This window comes from Netta rufina, assembly GCF_964035555.1.
Source record: "Netta rufina genome assembly, chromosome: W".
NCBI classification, from domain to species: Eukaryota; Metazoa; Chordata; class Aves; order Anseriformes; family Anatidae; genus Netta; species Netta rufina.
In genome coordinates, this window is record NC_140139.1 from 3139848 (window position 1) to 3150940 (window position 11093).

The 11093-nt window shown below is 49.3% G+C and overlaps 1 protein-coding gene across 1 annotated transcript; it reads left to right on the forward strand.

The window, feature by feature from the left end:
* Positions 1 to 3974: 3974 nt before the first annotated feature.
* Positions 3975 to 8263, forward strand: LOC311220819 (dynactin subunit 3-like; the record flags this gene model as incomplete). The annotated part of the gene is made up of 7 exons (XM_084304434.1): positions 3975 to 4067; positions 4193 to 4277; positions 4429 to 4515; positions 5210 to 5293; positions 6898 to 6956; positions 7672 to 7731; positions 8174 to 8263. 7 exons carry the CDS (start codon positions 3975 to 3977, stop codon positions 8261 to 8263), a joined length of 558 nt encoding a protein of 185 aa, XP_084160560.1.
* Between the last annotated feature and the right edge of the window lie 2830 nt (positions 8264 to 11093).

Genomic DNA, 11093 nt, shown 5'->3' on the forward strand with positions numbered 1-11093 from the left:
TAACGGATAATGGGGTGTTTTCAAATAACAAAATGCTTAAACGTAACAGAAGGTCTACAGATAACAAGATGTTGTTTACTTTGTCCTTGCTAACTTTTAATCACAAGTTCTATTCTATCCTAAAGTAAGTTTATACAATATCACAGTTTCCACACAAACCTTTTTACTGCAGGTTTTTACTATCTTTTCCTAATCTTCCCAAATGTCCCAATTCTCTGGGATTAAACTCTTCTTCCCACATAGAAACTTTACTATTTCAGATTATTAATGAGCCCTGTTCCAACCATAAATCCTTGGGACTTCAGGAAAACAGATGAAGCACTCAGCCTTCTGTCTTCTAGACAAACATTACCACCTTTTCCACAAAATTTGCATTTCAACAGGACTGAATTTCAAGCCGAATGCCAATTTTTCTCATGCACTTTGTTAGGAAGCCCATACAAAACAAGGAATCACTCCTGTGTATCCGTCAATATGGGGGTTTAAAAGGTATTGATGCCTAAATAAACTCGATCTCCCCCTTCTTACCAAATTCCCAGGGCTCAAGCCCGAACCACCAAAGAAATGACTCTCTCCGTTCTACCGCTTCGATAATCAGTCAGCCCCCTCCCCCCCCAGTACTTGGGAAACTGACCAAACACCACAGCAAATACACCAACACTTCTCAACTGTTAGTTACTTAGATAATGCTCCCGCCTTTTTCTTGTCACACTCAAAGCATTTAAGAGAAAAAAATAGGATCACAAGACACACCGCCAGGCCCATATATTGGGCACCACCAATTAAAATTTGGATTTGGATACTTTTAGTCCCTTTAAGCTTAAGAAGTTCAGTAACCTAATACTTTCTTTCCTCACAGCTTCCTGACTCTCCCCTGCTAACAACAGGTCATCTACATATTGCACCAGCGTTACTTCTGAGTTTAGTTCATAGGTGCTTAATACCTGCTCCAGGGCCTGCCTGAACAAGTTCAGCGACTCCATAAATCCTTGTGGAAGCAGGGTCCACCTCAACTGCTGTTTCCGATGGGTCTCAGGATCCTCCCATTCAAAGGCAAAGTAACCTCTGCATTCTTCCTTTAAGGGACAAGCCCAGAAAGCATCCTTCAAGTCTATAACACTATCATTTCAGTTCTGGGGAAAGCTGGCTCAACAAGGTATTCGGATTGGCTACTGTGATAAATTAGTAGGGGTTTGTTCATTGTCCTTGAGAATTTAAAGAATCTACTGAGGAGATAAGGTTGTACAATTTAACGGCCTTGGTAAAGGGGTGGATTAAGCAAGCAGATAGCAGGAGGGGGTATTGGGTAAACATCCTTGAGTGAAACCAGACATCCTGCTTGCCGCTTCACTTCCCCCACCTGAACACGAGCACAACGCATGATCACCAGCAGAGGAACAACGACCCCCCTCTCAACAATAGACTGCGCAGCCTCAGCCAGTTCAACAAGTCCTGATAAGCCGGAATTCGACTGCTATAAAACAGCAACCCTGGAAAGGGAAGTTGCGTGCTGTTGCGGAGCGGAGACTCCCCAGCCGCCCAGCGCTGTTTTGCTTGTGTCTGCTTACTTGATTAATAAAATAATTTCAATAGACCAGTAAATTGTGTGGTCTAATTTATAAGAGCTACCACTGGGAATCTGGTGACTGTTCTCTTATTTACCTTTCTTAGATCTTGGACTAAACGGTAAGAGCCATCTAACTTCTTAATGGGTAGTATAGGAGTGTTGTGGGGAGACATGCAGGGTTCCAATAACCCTTGCTTCAATAGTCTTTCAATTTCCAGCTGCAACCCCTTTCTACCCTCTTGTGACATCGGATACTGCTTTACTCGAATAGGGATTTCAGGATTTCTAATAGTAATTTCAAAAGGAGTGATGTCCAATTTCCCCACTGACTCAGGAGTGTACCACACCTCAGGATTGATTTTTGCCTCGTCTTCCACAGCGAGGGTACACAGTTTAACTGCGATTTCCTCATTTCTTACTTCTAAAGTGATTCCCAGTTCTGTGACCCTCCCATAGCTATTTCTCTTAGGGGGTAAAGCCCTCCTTCTGACTGCCCCTTTTTTCTACTTTGACTCCTAGTCACTCTTCGATTTTCCCCAAGGGAACTGAGGGAGTCTGGGTCAGGGTCCGGAGGGTTTGGAAGGTGCGGGGGGGGGAGGGGGAAGGAGGAGGGATAGGGTCCGGTGCAGGAGCGGGAGGGACATAGGGAGGAGGGGACAAGGTGGGGTCCTCAGGACTCAGTCTTCCTTCTGGGATTCTCTTGACCCTTTTCCTTTAGGGTAAATACATAAGTCCGGGTATCTGATCTTATCCATAAGCCAGCATATTCGCTTTCCTCTGAACTGAAAGGTTCCTTGGAATTCACGTATATATTTAGAGCTTGGCAAACCCAATTCTCAAAGGACCCAAAAACGGGCCAGTATAGGTGATCTCCTTTATTTGTTTCCCTACCCACACCTGCATACAGTAATATACCATCTTTTCTCTCATCTTGCCTTGTCTCGAAGGCCAGTCATCCCAGCAGGCAATCATCAACCCTAAGGGACTTTCTGTCGGTATAGCGGGCAACAGAATCACAGAATCACAGAATTTCTAGGTTGGAAGAGACCTCTAGATCATCGAGTCCAACCTCTGACCTAACACTAACCAGTCCTCCACTAAGCCATATCACCAAGCTCTACATCTAAACGTCTTTTAAAGACCTCCAGGGATGGTGACTCCACCACTTCCCTGGGCAGCCCGTTCCAACCCTACCTTAGGGCCACCCATGGGGTCAGAAGGCTTGCTTTTCTTCTGCCCCATCTTCCAAAGTGCTTCTGTACACTCACACAAATGCTCCCTTTGTTCGTGGCCCACACCCTCGCGGGCAATGGGAACTGCACTGCAGGAGGGTCCGCACTCAATTTGCTCCCCAGGAACGTCTCATTTAATTGCACTTTGGGATACCCACCCCGACCAAACGGCACCGCTTATCAATATTCACTCAATCCTGAGTCTTCATTTGGATCTTCGTGCACAAAAATTATGGGGTACCGCGGCTTTCTTTTGCCTGCTTGCCCGAATTTAGGGTTCGGATGTACAGGATTTGGACAAGGGATCAGTCACCCGAGGGCCATCCAAAGATGGGGCACCCCCCCCCCGAGCTCAGATCCCAGACCAAAATGACCTGCATCCGAGTCACGGCACCAATTGCAATAAGTGGTTGGAACCAAAACCACTCTCAGAATAATCTTTATCAGAGCCAAATTTATTAAGCAAGCATTCAAGCAGGCAAAACAGCGCTGGGCGGCTGGGGAGTCTCCGCTCCACCAACGGCGCGCACCTCACCCCCGCCAGAATCCCCCTTTTATAGCTTGGTTGTTCCGGGTGTACGTGGCATATCCTGGTATGTCCTGCAGTTGCGCGTGCTGTTGCTAGGGGGTCGTCTCGGACCTCCTGGTGGTCGTGAGGATGAAGGCCGTAGTCTTCCTCTGCGTTGCGGGTTGCGATCTTGCTGAGCAAGCACTATACATGTTCTATACATGTTCTTATCAGGATGGTCAGCTGGAAACTTTCCAGCTATACGGGGTTGTCACAGCCCCACAAGCTTTCCCACCGGTTTGATTAACAAACTTATTATACAATATTTATTACACCGCCGTTCTAAACCCCCCGGCCCCCACTCGCTCCATCTCTCCCCTTTCATGCCTCTGAGAGCCTGTTGCCCGCAGGAGCGAGGCAGCTGTCGACCTCCCTGGTGCGGAAAGCTTCCCTCTGCAGTGCAAATCAGCATCGAGCGGCCCCGGCCGCTTGGGGGCTTGGGGACTCCGCGCCCCCAAACCCCAACACCCCCCCCCGGCCCGCCCGTCGCCATGGCAATGACATCCCTTAGCAACGTGCCGCCATGGCAACGGGCAGCGCCCAGCCTTAAGTGGAAGTGCCGGCAGGCGGAAGAGACGGCAGGGCTGCTGCCAGACCGGTTGGGAAGATGGCGGTGGGGGTGGTGGCGCTGGAGCGGTTGTGGTGGCGGCTGGATGAGCTGGAGCAGCGCCTTGGCGGTGGGGTCTGCGAGCCTCATAAGGTACTGGGCTTTGCTCTGTCACCCTGTTTTTTATTTTTTATTTTTTATTTATTTCCCTCCCGAGCTTTCGTTCCCGCCGCTGGCGGCAGGTAGCGGGCCCGCTCCCTCCCTGTGCGTCCCCGCAGGTGGCGGACGAGCTGGTGAAGGTGCAGGTGGTGCTGAGCAACATCGTTGGCAAGAGGGAGAGGATCAAGATCCTGTTTAAGAAAAGTGAGTGCTTGGGGAGTGCTGCAGAAAAACCTGAATCTGAACAAAAACAACCTTAAACAGGCAGGTTTGTGCTGTAGTCCAGGGGGGAATTACGCTTGTAAAAGTGACAACATCTTTCCTACTTCTTGCCTTAAAACATTTTTTGCTTTAGTTGAAGATGTAATAAAATACCTTGACCCTCTGTACGCTGACAGAATGGCTGTTCCAAACACCATGAAGCAGCAGTTCATCTTGGCAGGTACAGCATCACGTGAGAAGGAACAGGTTTTTAGCACTGCAAAAGTTGTATTTTAATAAGGTGGATTGGGATGTGTTTTTTTTTTTTTGTTTTGTTTTGTTTTTGTTTTGTTTTTTTTTTGTTGTTTTTTTTTGCTTAGTTACAAAGATTTAGAAGGGACCCCTCTTTAGAGCTACCAAAACGTGACTTGTAGAAAGATATCCATCACCCTTAGTGCTCCCTTGTGCATGTCTGTGCTGTAGTTTAATCAGTTCTGATCTTGGTATTGATCAGTTTAACCTTAAATTAATGAAAAGTTGAAAAGAAAGTGGAGCTTGAACAGTTTTCCTTACCCTACTTCTAATATTCTGAGGGCTGTAACAAAACCAGAGGTTTGAATGTACGTTAAACATTTTCTAGTGTTGTCCTCTTTTGCCCTCAAAAACTTGGTTCGGCCTTGTTTTGATATAGTCTGGGAATTAAATTTTGTGGAGGTGTTAATGAGAATCCAGGGGGTGAGCATCACAAAAGGCTAAATAAAACCATAAAAAAGCCCTTTTCTGTACACCTGGATCAGCTGGAACAGGGGAGATGGGATACAAGTGTCAGTCCCAGCTGATCATCAGTTCAGAGTAGGACAAGCCCCTCTGTGAGGTGGGGGCTAAGACACTGTTTTGGCTTTTCCTGATGTTCCTTCTTGTCTTTCCCTGATCAGAGGAGCAGGTCATTCCTTCCCGAGCAGCCCTCTTGGAGCGGGTGAAGAATCTCCAGCCTGTCTTAGACAGTGCCTCTATCCAAGGTATGCCTGTTCCTCCACAAGTTTGAGCTGCATGTGCCACCCCCAAGCTGTTGCCTGTGCTGTTTGCTTTTTCTTGAGTGTCAGACCTGAGGCGAGGACAGCTATGCACACAACTCAGTGTGAGTAAAGTAGGTACAAACGCAGCGGTACATTGGCTCATCCCTCACCTAGCTCTCATGTTCTGTGTCCGATCTCTGCTGGAAAGCACACGGTGTCCTGCAGAGTGTTTGTCGTGGTTCTGCTCGAGTGGGCAGCCGAGCTCCACCACAGCCCCTCTCCCACTTCCCCTCCTCAAAGAGGAATGGGGAGAAAATACAATGAAAAGGGCTCAAAGGTTGAGATAAGGACACGAAGATCACGCAGTAATTATTGTAACGGGCAAAACAGACTCTGCATAGGGAGATAGTAAGATTTATTGCTTATTACTAACAGGCTAGAGAAGTGAGAAACAAAGGAAAGAAACCAAAAGCACCTTCCCCCCCCATCCACCCTCTTCCACCTCCTCCCCCTGAGCGGCGCAGGGGAACAGTGGAATGGGGGTTATGGTCAGTCTACAGCGCTTCTCTGCTGCTCCTTCTCGGTCACTCTCGTCCCCTGTGCTGTGGGGTCCCACCCACGGGATGCAGTCCTTGATGAACTGATCCGGCGTGGGCTTCCCACAGGCAGCAGCTCTTCCAGAGCTGCTCCAGATATGGGTCCGTACGACGGGGTCCATCCCTCAGGAGAAAACTGCTCCAACCTGGGTCCCCCACGGGCAGCAGCTCCTGCCAGGTCACCTGCTCCTGCGTGGTCTCCTCTCCACGGGCTACAGGTCCGGCCCGGAATCTGCTCGGGCAGGGGTCTTCCACAGGCGGCAGCCTCCATCGGTGCAGGGCCACCTGCTCCACCGTGGTCTCCTCCACAGGCTGCAGCATGGAACCCTGCTCCACCGTGGTACTCCATGGGCTGCAGGGGGACATCCTGCTTCACCGTGGTCCTCACCACAGGCCGCAGGGGACTTCTACTCTGGTGCCTGGAGCACCTCTCCCCCTCCTTCTTCATTGACCTTGGTGCCTGCAAGGCTGTTCTTCACTCCTCTCGTTCTCCCAGCTGCTGTGTGGCGCAGCGTTTTATTCCCTGTCTTAAATATGCTCTCACAGAGGCACAAAACAACATCGCTTATTGGCTCAGCTCTGGAAAACAGTGGGGCCCTTACCAAACATGGGGCAACTTCTAGATCCTTCTTACAGAAACCACCCCTATGGCCCCCTGCTACCAAAACCTTGCCACGTAAACCCACTACAGTGTTGTAGCTGTCACCCAGCATGGCTTGGGTGGGAATGTGGCCCCTGCACCAAGGGTCAGGGAGGTGGCGTGTGTTAGGAAGCAGGTTAGCGACAGCAGCCCTAATTCACCCAGCATTACATTAGCAAATGTAATGATACCTGATGTACAGTGTAGCTAGAGGATTTTTATGGTATAAAAGGTGTTTGTGGTACATGGCACTTGGATTCATTGAGGATTCATTTGCTGTGACTTTCCCTTGGAGAAGGAATGGTCCTTGTCTTAGTAACTTATCCCATGTGATACAAAACAAACAATGGATTTCTGTTCTGTGCTTTCAGTAGTTCCTGACCATGCAGCGAAACTGCAGCGACTCTCCCAAATCCAGATGCAGCAGCAGGTAGTGTGAGTGTTCGTGATGGTCTTGACTAGCAGGGAGAAAGAACCTTTTGTTGCTAACAGCACTGATGCCCCTGTATCTGCAATTGTTTGAATTGCTTGTTTATACCACTTATTTTCATTTGTTTAGTGTATTCATGCTGCAGTTTTAAAGAGGTTTAAGCACATTTCAGGGGGAGAACTAGCCAGGATTTCTGGTACCTGAGTCTGAGTTGGAAAAAATCTGCCTACAATAAGCCTCCTCAAAACAAAGGTTTGAATGCCACTTAAGTTGCCGTGGTTTTAATCAGTTGGTATTCCCTCTGTCAGTGGGACACTGAAGTGTTGCAATTTTTCAGTCTCCTGGTCTCTGGAGGGATTTTAATACTGCTATGTTGTCTCTTTGCCCTTTTCTTCCCCATTTGGACACACCATGAGGTGGCAATGAGTAGCCTGGGCAGTGTCTAATGCCTCCTTTCAGTGTTTCCCTGTGGGTTTTCATTCTGAGGCAAGCTGAGGATGCTGAGAAAAAGCAGACAGCTGGCAAGCTCAGGTGCTTTGGCACTTCCTGAGCATGGGTGTTCCTGTGTAACTTTTCTCTCATCTGCTGAAATGCTTTCAGAGTGGCCAGGGCCTGAGCTTTAGTCCCAGTACTGTCCCTGAACTGCCAGGCACTGGAAGGACAGGTGTCCTTTAGTTTATTTACTGCTTGCTTGCTGAGGATTTGTTTTTTACAGGATCAGTGTAAGCAGTTTTCTGATGGTGTCAAGACGCTCCTTGAAGACTACAACAAAACGGTATCCTTTCAGCTGGTGCTCTGGGCCTGACAAAACCAAAATGTCTGCCTGTCTCTTGGCTCACCTTACCCCATCAGATGTTGGAAGCAGGCAATCCCCAGCCCCAGGTTTAATGGCCAGTGCCCTTCCTGGTGCAGTGGTGTTTGTGTTTCTGTCATGCTGTATAAAGCCCTTTGAGATGCAGTGCTGTGCGGTGTTCAGAAGTTGTTCTGGACTCCCACTAATGTGTGGCACTGTGTGGCAGCTCCAGGACTTCTAAATTTGTGTCTGAGTAGGTTTTGTACACCCTGGTTTCCTGTAGCCTTTTTTTTTTTTTTTTTTTTTAATCTCCCAAGGAATCAGGATTGTAATGGTGCTCTCAGGCTGTCAGGGGGTCTGGGGCTGTGCTCTGTGGTTTCCTCCCTGAAGTTTCTATGTCTCTTTCCTTAAGAGTAGTGTCCAGACCCTGCTTCTGTCCAAGCAGTTCATCCAGTGGAATGAAATACTGATGCAGCTGGAAGCAGCCAAGGAAGTGAAACCTGTGGCAGAGTGATGGCAGAGCTGGGAGGATGGAGAACCACAGCTGGGGCCCTGGGATTCTGCTGGTCTTGGGTCACTCAGGAGATGCTGCAGCACAGCCTGCACTCTTGTCTTAGCATCTTTCCACTGAATATGCTGTGAGTGACATCGCAGGCTCTTGGGGGTACCCTGGCTTTGCAGCTGCACTGCAGTCACCCTGAATCAAAGCCACACTCCTGGTATTCTCTTAACATGCCACTGTTTGTAGGTCGTGCACTTCTATGTGTCTTAGTTTGTAACATATTTAAAAATCCCTTCCTGCTGATACTGTGGACCATAATAAAGCCCTGAAACACTACCTCACTTGTCTCTTAATCCCATGGGTGCAGCTATGGCACAAACTGGCTGGCTAGGCTCAAGAGGGCAGATGTATGTGCTGCCCACGTGGCCTGTGGCTGGTATTCCATGAAGAAGTGTGCATGAGAGGGAAGCAGTCGGCTGGAAGGTGGGTAACCCTGGGAGATGAAGTCCATGTCTGGCTCGTGGTGGTTTTCCCTAAGCAGTGAACAGCACAGACAGTTTGGCAATCTGCAGGAGATTGCTTCTCACACAGCTCAACCTGGATTGCCACACAGGCTTTCCTTGTGCCTGATGGGGCTTCGCCTGCAGGAAATTCTCCTGGCCCTGTGCTGGCAGCAGTGAGCGGCCCTGCCCTGTGTCCTGCTGGTGCTTTCCAGAATGGCTGCTGTGACCCATCCTTTTTCAGTTAGAGAGGGGTGTTAGCTGCCCCTTGCCTGGTCTGGTTGGAGCCTGGAGTTCTGGCACAAAGGTATTCCTGAGTGCTTTTGCCTTTGGGAAGTCTTCAAATCCCAAACTCCTGCATGGCTTGGAGGAGGTATGAGACTGGAGGGGTGATTCTGTGCAAGGTGCAGGACAGGCAAGCTGGAGCTCCTTTCAGCAAGCCTGCTTCAGTGTTGGTCAGCCTCTAAGGCAGTGTGCTTCAGCACCTGGAACAGCTCCCTGGAGCAATGCTGACTTCTCACCAAAGATGATGTGGGCAGCTCCTGTGTCAGGGGAGCAGGGGAAGCAGCTGTGTGTGTGTGTGTGTGTGTGTGTGTGTGCAACCAGGAGTCAGGGTGGGCCAGGAGAGAACAGTAATGACTGCCAAATAACCAAGAGTTTGAGGCTGCTTCACAAAAACATAGGAGAAGCAAATTCTTCACTCTGTTATGTGGCCAGTCCAAGGGAGAGCTTGGGGGCTGCCTGTCTTGGGAAGGCAACGGGTGCTATCTCATGTTGCTGGGGCACATCCTCAGCTGCCACACCAACTCACACTGCTTTCCAGTTCTCCATTCCCACAGTGCAGGCAGAGCTGATCACAAGTTGATGTGAGCTAAAGCTGATGTGAGCTAAAGAACTTCCTACATCGTGTAAAGCCTGCTTGGCCGTAGAAGGAGCTGACAGCCCATTCTTGGTACTGTGGTAGCCTGCAGACCTCTGTGGGCACACAGTAGTACAGAGCTTGGTAGTGTACCTCCAGAGGGCTCCTCTCAGAGATCCTGAGGCTGCACTCATTGAATGGCCAGGGCAGGGCTGAGGAGGAGCTCCAGGAAGAGCAGCTGACTTGTCCTGGCTTATCCTCATCACCTTGTCCTCTGGTGGGACAGCACACCTTCCCTGCTATTCCTGAGCCCGCTTTCCCTCTTTATCCCCAACACACACTATGGGGGAAGGCTCCCATACAACACTTTTAAGTACAAATAAAGAAGTTTATTTATTTACAATATTGGAGCTTTTGAAAATCAGAAGCTCTGTGGACAGTGGCTCTGCCTCTCCTGTGGCCTGGATGGCAGCGGTGCTCAGATGTAGAGCTCTGCAGCAATACAGATGTCTTCTGTTGCTGATGGCAAATCCTATCCCAGACCGAACAGATGCTGTTGCCGGTCAGTTCTGCTGCAGTGCCCTGGGTGCCACAGGTTTGACGCAAGTGACAAGACTGTGTATCTGGTGGTAGGGGCACTACAGTGCTGTGAAGGTGAGCTGGAGTAGTTGTGGGGCTCCTGGGGTCTTGTGGAGGTGTCCTGGTTTCAGTTAGAACAGAGTTAATTTTCTTCCTAGTAGATGGTAGAATGCTATGTTTTGGGGGGATCTCAGCAGTCTACTAAAGCCTTATACTTCTGTGCATCTGACGTGCCAGGCCATCGAATCCACACAGTCCAATAAACTCGATTGTCCCTTTCCTCCCCCTGGCTGGAGGCAGGGCCCCCCTAACCCTGGTCAGAATCTTCTTTGTTTCTGTGTTTGAAGGACTGTCTGCTGGAAGTTGGAGCAGCAAACTTTTCAGAGAATCCCTTTTTCCCGATTGTTTTCTTTTGCAACTCACGTACCCGTGCCTCTAGGGTCGCGGTAGATTTTCCATCCCATTTTCTCATGTCCTCTCCATGGTCTCGTAAGTAAAACCACAGGGTAGCACGGGGTGAGTACCCACCATATCGTCTTCCTTGTGTGGATGAACGCCTACCCCTGATAGCTGAGACACTGCTTTGTACAGGTGCGGAGGAAAATAATCTCTCTTCAAGTTGGTGGAACTTTTCAGAAAGTTTCTCCCAAGTGTTCTCTTTTGGTCGGTGGACACTGGTTGGTTCAGGTGGGGAGGAAGATAGATTCTCTTTAAGTTGGTGTACCTCTTCAGAAAGTTTCTCCACAGCTGAGACGCAGGCCTGTAAGGAAGAGGAGAGACTTTCTTCGTACTGCCGGAGTTGTTTAGCCACTTCATCCACTGTGGGTTCCTCATCCTCTTTCCAGGCCATTATTGCCAATGAGCTGGCATATGATGATGGTGCACTCCGTACAAACTTCCGCCA